Source organism: Chanos chanos, chromosome 9, assembly GCF_902362185.1.
Source record: "Chanos chanos chromosome 9, fChaCha1.1, whole genome shotgun sequence".
NCBI lineage: Eukaryota > Metazoa > Chordata > Actinopteri > Gonorynchiformes > Chanidae > Chanos > Chanos chanos.
This window is the reverse complement of record NC_044503.1, coordinates 22,279,484-22,292,218: the sequence shown is the minus strand read 5'-3', so window position 1 is coordinate 22,292,218 and position 12,735 is coordinate 22,279,484. Positions and strand designations below refer to the sequence as shown.

Sequence of the window (12,735 nt, the reverse complement as noted above, 5' to 3'; positions counted from 1 at the left end):
TGACGCACACAAGTTAAAAAGGTCTCATTTCCTGTCCCCAGTCAGGAAGCGGAGGAAAGACTTTGGCTCCAACCTGGTTGTGCAACTCAGCTCATGGACACTCTACCATAATAAACATTCCTTTTCAAATGGACTCTGTTTCACTGCATACACTAACAGAGAAACGGGTATTAGGTCAAACCCACTGTGCCAGACAAACTTGGATTGAAGTGATGGAAGTATGATTTTAACTTACTGGGCCCATGGACAGCAACCGAAAAACAAACAAAAACTGTCTATGGCTTTGCTGAGGAAGTGTGACATGTAAAGACAAACAGGGTCTGACATCACAGACAGTGAATACACAAAACCATGAGAACAAGAAGTTATCGCATTATCAAAATGTAGAAAAAAAGGTACAGAAATAGATTTATTCACATTGCTTATGTGTATTAATGTACAGTGGCTCTCTTTTGGATTTGCATATTGTAGAAATTCTTATTTTGACTTTGTGAGCAAACTGATTCATAATTTAACTGGCATACCAGACAAAGACATTTAAACAGTCAAATCTACATTTAAATGTATTGTCCTTCAATTCACAGACAGCTGCGGACTCTAGATGGAAATTTTATTCTGGGGAAAAGATACAAAACCTGACCATGCCAACAGACACTGAGGATCTTTTACAATGGGCTACAGCAGAATTTGGTGGCATCACATCGTTTACCACAATACGAGAACCAAAAACAATATTTTTCCCGGAAATAGATAGTGAGTCTCTTCTCTCTCTCTCTCTCTCTCTCTCTCTCTCTTTTTTTAATGTGATGTCCCGGACATGGACTCAAATGATATTAAAAATATAACAGTTATAGTGACTAATGTAAGTATGAATGAAACAGCCTTTAAACATGAAACAGCACCATGTTTGCTGTGTGACCTAAAGGGAAGAATAATAATAAGGAGAAAAATGAGAATAATGACGCAGTAAGAACCCTCACGATATTGTTTTAATATTAGGTCTTTGAATGTACCTTGCCTTTTAAGATCTGTGATAAAGCATGGAGAGACAATAGGTTATCCATTGAGAGTTTTTTTTTTTTTTTGTATGTTGTGGTTTCATTTTGTTATGCCTAGTTTTGTTATGTGGGAAATGCTGCATTATTGGAGTCTGGTCGGGGTGGGGTAGGGTGTTGGGGTGAGGAAGTTGGGGCATGTTGGAAAAAGTCTAGTAATCTTTGATAATTTGGCAGGGACGCCAGGTTCTACCCTCTGTGAGCTACCAGCTGCCTCGCCCCCTAAGAAAAATTATGTGGACCGTGACATACCAAAGTCGCAGGTCAAGTCCTGCTTCGGTCAACCAGGGGAAGACCTGCATATTATTAACATCCCGGACGATGTCAGCATTCGGTAAGACACTTTATACCTTTCGTGTCATTTATAGTACAGATCGCAAACCATGTTCAGATAGGTAATACATACTTTAGAAACAATGCTACATTTTAACATAGATCCATTCCGTTTATTTCAGAACATTACACATTGTGACAGGCCTGTTGAATATGAAGGACATAGTAATTCTCCAGAGGAATAACTCTTGTTTTGGCTAAAAAGACTGAAAGTCTCATGAGTGTTCAGAGTTGTGTTAAGAGTCATGTTAACAGTCATGTTCAGAGTCATATTCAGAGTCGTGTTCAGAGTCATGCTGATGGTGTGTTTGTAGAGATGGTCTTTTAGATCGAGAAACTGAAGTCAAACTGAAAAAAGCCACATGTTGAATCTGAAAAGCCTTTAAAGGATCTATTTTTAAATCTGTTCTTTTTTTCAGGAAATATGTTTTTCAGGAAATATGTTTTTTTTGTTTGTTTGTTTGTTTCTTTGTTTTATCAATGGAAGGAATGAGTCTAATTTTTTTTTCAGGTATGTCTACGTGGATGTTCTTTCAAAAGAACCAAAACTAGTGCTAAGAGGACCACCGGGCACTGTGTGGAAGATCAGTGCCATTAATATAAAGCCAATGGTAAGATTACCCTCATTTTCTCTCCAGTCTTCTCTGACTGATGCCTGTTCTACGGGACCTAAAGAAAACTTTTACCATGAAATGAATACTGAAAAGAATTTGTGTTAAATAACGTAAAGCTTGATTTTTTTTTCCTTAATTGGAAAAGGATGTATAATAAAGTGTCACATCCATCATCAAATTTCACACATTCATATTTGAGTGCCTGCATTATTGCTACAGCAAAACCAAAAGCTCCAGTGTCATTATAGCCGCATCTACTCACTAATTTATATCTTATAATACCAGTAGAGTTTTGAAGAAGAAAAAAAAAAAAACTTGTTCCACTGCATTACACAAGATCTTATATCTCCGCTTATATCACTTCGTGAACTCGACTTTTTTTTTTTCTCCAGAGTAACAACAAAATGATGCTGTACGACCTAGAGATTGCCCCAAGAAGGAACCTTTCGGACAGTGCGGAGGAGATTAAGAAGCAAGTGGAAGAGTATTACGGCACCAAGGCCATCACGACTTACTCCGAAATTCGGCCTGAGAGTCAGGCAATTAGAGTGGTGATTGGGAAGCAAGATAGCACTGCAGGTAATTTTGTAAAGATTTTGCTTTACAAAAAGTTTGCTGCGTTAGTTAGAATGCATTAGTCAGAAATAGTGAGTGTGAGAGAGAGGGCGAGAGAGAGAGAGAGAGAGAGAGAGAGAGAGAGAGAGAGAGAAAGGGAGGTTTTTGTCTGATTTCATGTTCTCCTCCTTTCCCCACTGTAGAAATGCCAAGTTATGCATCTAATCATCCAGAATACTTAGTGGGTGATGAGGGAGAAAGATAACTAAATTATACGAATGTCTGTTCATTATTTTTTTGGAAATTTCTCAAACAAATGGAAGAAGTCACTTTAAAGTAATGTGCTTGCAGATTAGAATGACAGTGAAGATTTAACAATTGTCAAACATATCCTTCGCTGGACATTGCTTGTTTCTCAGCAGTTTCACTAATGCATTTGGCTAAATCAAAAAGACACTGTTTGTTGAGCGGAATCTTTGAACATGATTTGGTTGGTCAGTTGCCTAATAGTTATTCCTAATATCTGATATCATTGTTGTAGTTTGTGCGATCTCATTTACTTCATTCATTATTAACTCCAGGTATAGTTTATAGTTTAAAGTGATTAATAGTTTTTGTTAAACTAAGCTGATTTGTTTGTTTTCTGTAACATTAGCTGTCAAGCCAACAGTTCCACAGACCACCTCTGCATCTTCCAGTCCTACCCCATCCTATCTCAAGATGCAGCTGTACACCTCTCCAGATTTCAAGTCGCCTTTGGACCCTGCAAAGGTGCAGACAGACAAAAGACTCTTCGCAGAGGTAAGCGGTCACTTCCACCCTTCACTGAACCGTCTGTTCACAGCTGAACTCACTCACATACTGGGCTCTGAAATGAAATGACACTTTTACAAAAACGAGCATAGTTTGACCTGTTCTGTCTGACAAGATCGATTCTTGGTTTTGGAGTTCGTCAGTAAGCTTCAAATTTCACTTGTTAGTTTTAAAGATGAATAAAGAGAAACATTTGTCACTTCTATGAGTACTGTAAATGTTACACTGTATAGAAAAAAAAAAGATTTTGTCAGTAACAGAATTATAAGTGTATAGTTGAGTCACTGTGGGCATTGTCATTCACTCTTCCTGCTTCAAGATTTCCAGTGAGATTCATGGAGAGTGGGTGATGACCGTCAAAGTCTGTTACTGCACGGCCCGCTCCAAGGGTTCTCTGTCTGTGGAGAAGAACATGCCGTTCAAGCTTGAGCCCTGCCTTGTCAAATCCTGTCACAACAGGTCACGCCTTAGCTTCTCCTTCCAGCATCTTCAGGACCAGGGCCCTACTAACTGGAGCCTAGAATGTGACATTACACTGTGCCTTGGTGAGGTAGGTACAGATCTGGAAGATGGGTGTAAATACATACATACACGTGCACGTGCGGCACACACGCACACACACACACATACATACATACATACATACATACATACATACATATATATATATATATATATATACACATATATATTTAAACTACCTGCTTTGGTAAACAGCCCATGAATGGAAGAAAGTCACATGTAAAACTGTTTTGGCTAACTGTTTCTCAAAACCACAGTTAGACACCTCTTATGTCAGACCATCCATTGGATATAAGACACAGCTTAAATCTATCGTAAACCTACAGATTGATAGATATATAATAGTCTCTGTTAGAAATCAACTCAGTTGTGTTCTTTGCATGATCTGGTAATGATCTGGTCAGACAACGGTTAATAGCAATCATTCACATACTCTCATCATCTTCATAAAAGAATGCCTTGAATGTTGCTGAATCAGTATCTCTCTCTCTCTCTCTCTCTCTCTCTTACTATTTCTTCCCTGTCAGTTGTGTTGGGATGCTGGAAAAGTAAGGAGAAGCCTGGAAATCATTCCGACATACAACCCTTCACAAAGTGAGTGTACTTGTGTATATAATATGTGTACAGGGTCCTGTGCTCAGGGAAAACACACAGCTATATGGAAGAATGCGGAGGCTGGGCATTATGTCAGTGTTGCTTGTGTCAGCCTTTCAGGATGACATCTTTGGCAGATTTTGGGCAGGGCTGACCACTAGAAGAGCTGCAGCAGAAGACCTGGCCAGCAGGGAAATAGGAAAATGTTGATTAGTTTTACTGGTATATTAGTTCACTCATTAAAAATGGCTTTAGGACTCAACTTCTGGACTCCCAATTTATAAACTGGTGTATCCGTTAGTGTGACTACGGCGATGAACTTTTTTTGTTTAGGTTCTGAACTTCAGCCCTTTGCTATCCATGGTGTGATACCTGCAATTCCAGAACACTCAGAACATAAAATAATATATCATGGCATGAATGAAATTTAAAAACCAAAAATAGAAATTCAACTTTGTTCTCCAAACTTTTACGATAATGGGACAATTAGACAACTCATCATTCTCGTAAAACCATTGCTAATAATATTATACCTCTCTGTAACCGGAATGTTCCATGGTATTCTACCAAATGTAAACCATTCCTACGCAGCTCTGTCACTGCTGGCAGCCGTTGTCATTGAGATGATGTCAGGATATGGAGTGGGAAGTGCGTGTGTGTGTGTGTGTTTGTGTGCGTGTGTGCGTGTGTATGTTTGTGTATGTGTGTGTGTATGTGTGTGTGTGTGTGTGTGTGTGTGTGTTTGTGCTGGGTCGGGGGGCTGGGGTGTGGTCCTCTCCTTTAGGAAGGCCTGCTGGTTGACCTTGTGACTGCAATCAGAAATAATGAGTCAGGAGGGGATTTATTGTGTCCGAAGCCTGGCGCGCGCGGTCCGTCCAAGCACGAGGCCCTGGGTCGCTATTGTCAGCCTCACACAAAGGAGGGAAGGTGTTGTTCTTCAAAGGGGAAGACAGTTACAGGACAGATGAGTCAGGAACAAAAAAATCACGCATTCCTCTTCGTCTGCCAGGAGGAAAGTCCATTATCCTACTTTTTACGCTACTGGAAAAAACAACAACTGAAAAAACCCCCCCCAAAAAAATAGAAAAAAGAAAAAAAAAAAAAAAAAAAAGGAAGAGTCAGGTTTCTGCTATGCAAACAAAACTCAAACTTGGCGACCACAAGTTATTGTTTCCTGCTGGTTCTACCATTTTAGGAACTCACCAAGAAATCTTGCTTCTTCCCTCCATAAGGTAATATTGGAAGTAGACACAGACAAAGCTTCTGTGAATTCTCACTGTCACAACTTTTTTTTCTCTTTTGTTCTTGTTCTCTCTGGTTTTGTTTTGTTTTGTTTTTCCTCGTTAACAAAAAGATGACGTGAATTGAGGCACGCAGAGACCTCGCTGATTGGACGACGGTCGCCGTTAGTCGTGCGAAACTGTCTCTTTCCCGTTGGACACGGTCTGCTTTTTGGTCACCTCAGTTGTCTTTTTGATTGGCCACGCTTATTTACAAATTCTCTCACAGTAGATGGATAAGTTACGATATCTGTGAGGTCATATTTGTGTTGCCAGTGGGGAGGCCAGTCAGGAAGCAACTTCTTCAGGGCTGTCTTTCCTGTTTGGTGGGGGTGTCGGTGATGGTGGTGATGGGGGGGGGGGGGGGGGGGGGGGGGGGGGGGGGGGGGGGGGGGGGTGAGGGGGGGGCGGGGGGGGGGGGGGGGGGGGGGGGGGGGGGGGGGGGGGGGGGGGGGGGGGGGGGGGGGGGGGGGGTGTCGGTTAGATATGGTGTTCCTTAACACCTGTTGTCTGTCTTCCTGCTTCTGTTTGCTCAGCTTGGAGTTCTCAAACAGAACAGAGATACTCAAATAACAACTGCCGTTTTGTTGGGTAGTATAAAGATTGTTTTGGGGGGAAAACAGCATCAAAGTGGATGTAAGTCAGAATCTGGTTCCAGATACTAAAGAAAAAAAGAAAAAAAAAACCCCACAACCTTCTGGTGCTCATTATCACACAAATATGTGCATGTGTGGTATTCTGAAAAACATGATTATTACTTGACATTTAGAATATAACAGAAATAACAGAGGACACTGTTATGTGGGTGGCCACATTTTTCAAATCGTTAGTGAAAAGCACATTTTTAGTCAAATCAAACCATTTCCTGTAGATTACAAATTCAGAATTCACCTCAAAGTTAACCCAATACTTTGTCTGCATTGTCATCATCAAGTGGAATACTTTCCAACTATGATAATAAATTATGTAAATGTATATAAATCAAATGAGGAAGGAGAGTAAAATTAGATAGGTAAATCGCAAATTTTGCCTTTCTGAGCCTTGTGTTTACTGACCCTGAAACAAAGAGGAAACAAATGTGTGTGTGTGTGTCTCAGTTATATCAGAGCGTGTACTGTGAAAAGAATATTTTTGATGGTAAATCAATGTACATTAATGTTATGCAGGGATGTCTCTGCGTGTTCATGATTTGCATTGGGTGTATGGAGTTTGTATTGTGGTGTGTGTATTGTGGAGTGTGTATTGTGGTGTGTGTACTGTGAAGTGCGTTCTGTGGTGTGTGCACTGCGGAGTGTGTTTTGTGAAGTGTGTATTGTGGAGTGTGTTCTGTGGTGTGTGATCTGAGGTATGTTTATCGTGGAGTGTGTTCTGTGGTGTGTTGTGTGCTGTGTGTGTTTTGTGGAGTGTATATTGTGGTGTGTATATTGTGGAATGTGTATTTAGGAGTGTGTTCTGTGGAGTATGATTTGTGGTGTGTGTTCTGTGGTGTGTGTTCTGTGTAATGTGTAATGTGGTGTGTGTATTGTGATGTGCATTCTGTAGTCTGTCACTGTATGCATGGTTTAGTGGCAGGACAGACAGACAGTTGGTAGCAGTGGCAGGACAGGCAGACAGTTGGTCACATTGACAGGTCAGACAGACAGACAGCTGGTAGCATTGGCATGTAAGGCAGACTGTTGGTAGCAGTGGTAGGTCAGACACAGTTGGTAGCAGTAGCAGGACAGACGGACAGACAGAGAGACAGGCAGACAGTTGGTCGCAGTGGCAAGTTAGACAGCGAGACAGCTGGTTGCAGTGGCAGGTGACAGGAAGTCTCAAGATGGATCCAGCCCAGGGGACAGATGATTAGCTTCCTCATCCTTTCTCAGGAACCATGGAGTAGTTTTTCCTCCATTAGGCTGTTTGTGTGTGCTTCTGCGTGTTTTCAGCCAAGCCTGTGTTTCAGCATAACCTTGTGTATGTGTGTGTGCGTGCGTGTGCGTGCATGCATGTGTTTATGTATGCCTTCTGCGTCAGAGTGGTGCAGAGGCCCGTTTTGTAACTTGTTGTCAGGGTTGAAAAAGCGTTGTGTCAGGGTTGAAAAAGCGTTGTGTCAGGGACACAGGCTCCACGTTTGCCAGAGTCTCTTGGCAGTGTTTTGTTTTCATGTGAGTGGGTAATTGCTAGCGTGAGTTGGACAGTGCTTTGTAAAACAAAGGCCCTTTGAAAGGGTGCGTGTGTGTATGTGTTTGTGTTTTTGTTTGTGTGTGTGTATATGTGTGTGTGTCTGCATGTCAATACTAACTAATGGCCTTACAGCACAGTGGTTAACACAAGAGAAAACGTAGTAAGAGGAGGTGAAAGATCGAAACACACTTGTTGGAAGAGTTAACCTGCATGTAAACAGACTCCAGTGTAAACCTTTCAGACCTCATCATTTAACTCTTCGAAGCATGATGGTTATATTGAAAAATACATATAGATAATTTTAATGAATTTATCTATATAACACAGAATTGAGTAAATATTCATAAATATATAATATTACATAGATTTGTATTATTAGGGCGAATAGAATGTAAGACTTTACATATAAACCGATATTTGCTATGTAGAAAGTATTGATATGTTGAATTGACCTTTATATGGATACGCTAAAAGAGTCATATATGGGATGTACTTGTGTGTATTACAGTATATATATATGCAGTATTTGTACTGACCCAGTGCATAAAAAACATTTACAGTTATCCTATTCTGTCTAGTGTATTTACTGTTGTGGGCTGTGCTAATATGTGTGCATGTGTGCCTGTGTTTGTGTGTGTGTGCCTGTGTTTGTGTGTGTGTGTGTGTGTGTGTGTATGTGTTTGACTGTTTGTGTTTCAGAGCAGTGTACTACTGATAGTGTAACAGCTGTCCTTGGCATCGCCTTTGGAGGCTTTCTCATCGGCGTCCTTCTCATGGGAGCACTGTGGTTTATTAAAATCCGCACAGGTGAGAACTTAACACAGCCCAACCAATAGTATCAATTTATTCACTTTATTACAGATTGAAATATCCGCACAGGTGAGGATTTAACACAGCCCAACCACGGGTGTCAATTTATTCACTTTATTACAGATTAAAATATCCACACAGGTGAGGATTTAACACAGCCCAACCACTGGTGTCAATTTATTCACTTTATTACAGATTAAAATATCCACACAGGTGAAGACTTAACACAGCCCAACCACTGGTGTCAATTTATTCACTTTATTACAGATTAAAATATCCACACAGGTGAAGACTTAACACAGCCCAACCACTGGTGTCAATTTATTCACTTTATTACAGATTAAAATATCCACACAGGTGAAGACTTAACACAGCCCAACCACTGGTGTCAATTTATTCACTTTATTACAGATTAAAATATCCACACAGGTGAAGACTTAACACAGCCCAACCACTGGTGTCAATTTATTCACTTTCTTATTGTATTAATTTGTGTCGGAAAGAAAATCACCCCAAAAATGATAAATAGATAAATTAATCAATAAAGCAGGTTAAAGGTGTTGTGAATCTGAGCTTTTGTGAGGGGAATTTGTGTGTAAGGTGTCTTTACTGACAGGTTGTTTGGCTTTTTTAGGATACCCGGTGGCACTAGACATGGGCACTACTGCCGCTCATCTATCAGGTACAACTCTCTCCCCGTAAATACTCTCCAAAAGTGTCTACAACTCTACAGAAACCTTTATCAACAGGAAATACGGATAGGAATACATCCAGGGACTTTTTAACAGGAAATACATATCAGGATAAATCCTGAATCTTTTTCAATAGGAAATATGTAAAGGGAAAAATCCTGAAATGAAATGAAAACTTTTTCATGTTTCAGGTCTTTCTCTCTCTCTCTCTCTCTCTCTCTCTCTCTCTCTCTCTCTCTCTCTCTCTTTCTTTCTCTCTCTCTCTCTCTCTCTCTCTCTTTCTTTCTCTCTCTCTCTCTCTCTCTCTCTCTCTCTCTCTCTCTCTCTCTTTCTTTCTCTCTTTCTTTCATCGTTCCTTCTTTCTGTAACTGAACGCTAAACTGCTCTGCCTTATGTTATATCTGTGATTTATTCCAGTCTGAAATGCAAATGGTGCCATTACCTTCTTTATTGTACATTAAAATGTATAGATGGCAATAAGCTGACATTTTCTCTCTCTCTCTCTCTCTCTCTCTCTCTTTTAGGTTGCCCTTGCTGTCTCACAAAGCGCCAGCCAGTGCCTACCAACCCCTCTCAATCAGAGAACAGCAGTGCCAACGCTAGCATTGGCAGCACACAGAGCACGCCCACCAGCAGCATGGCATGATCCCGTCACAACTCCAACCATCCTCTTCTCCTTCAGCCCAGAGAGACAGACACACACACTAACACACACACACACACACACACACAAATACACACACAAACCAGCACACTTCCCTGGTCGTGTGCCCAAGCCTAGACCTCTGAGGTTTTTGGGCGGGGGGGGGGGGGGGGGGGGGGGGGGGGGGGGGGGGGTGGGGGGGGGGGGGGGGGGGGCAAGACTGGGGAAGGGTGGGAGAGGAGACTTCATAGTCAGAATCAGGACTTTTAACTTACACCACTGCAGCTACTCAGACGGGAAGTCAGCGGGGTCAAAAAGAGAAGAAAAGAAAAAAAAAAATCTAGACTCCCAGAGACAGGAAAAACAAAGCATATCCCTCAAGCACTAACAGGAAATTCATTGCATTCTTTTCAGTGAGTCCTGCCTCTCTGATGGCGACACAATAAGATTTCAAAAAAGTCTAAAAAAAAAAAAAAAAAGAGAGAGAGCGAGAGAGAGAGCGAGAGACAAGATTGACTTGGTAAAACATTTTTACCAAGTCCTTTTTTTTCTCTCGTTGACATGTTGCTACATCAGTAAATGTCACTGGAATTTTGTTTTCGAAAAACTGAAATGAATTGAATTGAATTGAACTGAATTGATTTGAATTGAAAGAGGAGGAAGGGAGGTCTGGAATTTGTTAGAAGATTTTTTTCTTTTTTTTTTAATCACTCGATGAAATTCACATTAATGATTTTTTTTTTCTGTTGTTCAGTGCTGGGCATATAAAAATGATCCAAGTCTGACTGTTTGGTTAACTTTTCATATACAAACCACAACAAAAATAAAACCACATGGTGTCAGATTTGAAGACTTGTGAGACTAGGCTACCTCTTAAATTGAATTATCTGGTTGTTGAGTATCATTTGCTCAGCAATGGGTCTGTCTTATGAAATAGATTTAATAGCTCCAGTTTATTTTTCTTTGAGCCTTCTATGAGTTTTACTAGTTATATTGTTTTAAATACGCAGGGTGTATTGATGATATTGCAAATATTCAGTAATATCAGTATTACCGTTGTATGTTATCTCTTCAAAAAACACTTGTAATTTCTTTTTTAACCAAAGGCTTTAAAAAAAACAACAAAACAAAACAAAAAAAATGAAAAAACAAACAAACAAACGAACAAAAAAAATATGAAAATGTTGTTGGGACCAAAATGTCAATGCAGAGATATGTAGATTAGATTGTGTAAGGAATATCTGGCTCTGGTTTGACTGAAAAAATAATTTTAATCAAAGATTTTGAATCGAAATAATCTGATGAATAAAGGGCCAAACGTTTATGCGGTCAAACCGCGACTGTAGATCCCTTATGTAAATATGAAAAGAAAAAGTTAATGTAATTTTTTTAAAACAATTTTTCCATCGTTGAACCTTTTTAGAGACCCTTTGATTGATGATATTAGAATAAAACAAACCTACACCAAGCCTAAGTGTATTAGCTATTTAACTAAAATTAAGTGTTATCACAATGGAGCTGCAGCTGTTGATTTTTTGCTTGAAATGAAATCTTGCCTTAATCTATTGAAAACAGCCATTCCGTGTAACGGCACTCCTCCACCTCAGGCACGAGACTGAACCTGTGGAAATGTAACCTTTTAGTTTTAGAAAGAAAACAAACAAACAAACAAACAATAAAACAACAACAACAACAAAAACTGAACGTCAAACTGAGTTCAGTAAGCTACTCCAACATCTATGTACTGTAGCATTTAATAACAAACCCACATTTAATGTTCACTTAAACTAATGTAGCCTGATTTGCAGCATCAAATTTCATGTGAATTCACTCAGTTTTAAATAACTACAAGTTGGAATGTCTGTACCTGCATGAATATGTGTGTGTGTGTGTGTGTGTGTGCGTGTGTGTGTGTGTGTGTGCGTGTGTGTGTGTGTGCGTGTGTGTGTGTGTGTGTGTGTGTGTGTGTGTAGGTGTGAGAAAATGAGAAAAGGCAAAAAGGCAAAGCTCAGCAGAGAGGGTTAAACTGTTAGCGTGGGACAATGAGAAGGCATAGAGAAGAACAAGAGATGCCAACTGAGCATTGGTGCAATATTTCAAGGTGTTTCTCTGTCTTATGTCAGTGTTATTTTGTTGTATTCAAATGTTATGTTCTGATTTATAGCAACTCATAAATTTTATACTGGATATTGTATGTTTTTCCTGAGAACTTTGAATATTTCCCATTGAAGCACTTAATTCAATGAATATTTTCTTTTATGTCTTTTTCTGTTCTGTGGTATTCCAGAGTTAGTTAGTTTACTACGACTGTCAAAATAGTTTTTTTTTTTTCTAAAAATTCCATTCATATATTATTAAATATACAGAAATATCAATTTATTCCAACCCTGTGACATTTGAACATGATATCTCCAACAAATATTGTAATATTGATCAATTAGGCAAGTCAGTTGGTATTTTAAATGTACAAATATGGTGATTGAAGCCTGAACTTTTCAACTTTGCATCTTGGCTGCTCTCTGTACACACGATGTACTTCCAGTAACCCCTTTATGAGATAAAGGAAGTTCTGTGTAGTGTTACACTGAGAATGTTCTGCCAAATTCTGTTTACGTTCGGTTTCAGTAGATCAACATAGGCGGGGCCGACTAGAACATC

At 39.8% G+C, this 12,735-nt stretch overlaps 1 protein-coding gene across 1 annotated transcript in view; it reads left to right on the top strand.

Annotated features, from left to right (window-relative positions):
• eng (endoglin) overlaps nt 1–10,242 on the top strand; it is a 37,383-nt gene extending 27,141 nt beyond the window's left edge. Inside the window, exons 5-14 of the mRNA XM_030785299.1 lie at nt 585–753; nt 1,233–1,389; nt 1,900–1,999; nt 2,395–2,581; nt 3,213–3,358; nt 3,690–3,920; nt 4,420–4,486; nt 8,632–8,739; nt 9,377–9,424; nt 9,944–10,242. Coding sequence (XP_030641159.1) covers nt 585–753; nt 1,233–1,389; nt 1,900–1,999; nt 2,395–2,581; nt 3,213–3,358; nt 3,690–3,920; nt 4,420–4,486; nt 8,632–8,739; nt 9,377–9,424; nt 9,944–10,080 — 1,350 coding nt within the window. The 3' untranslated portion in view covers nt 10,081–10,242. The remainder of the gene's footprint in view (nt 1–584; nt 754–1,232; nt 1,390–1,899; nt 2,000–2,394; nt 2,582–3,212; nt 3,359–3,689; nt 3,921–4,419; nt 4,487–8,631; nt 8,740–9,376; nt 9,425–9,943) is intronic.
• Nucleotides 10,243–12,735: the final 2,493 nt, after the last annotated feature.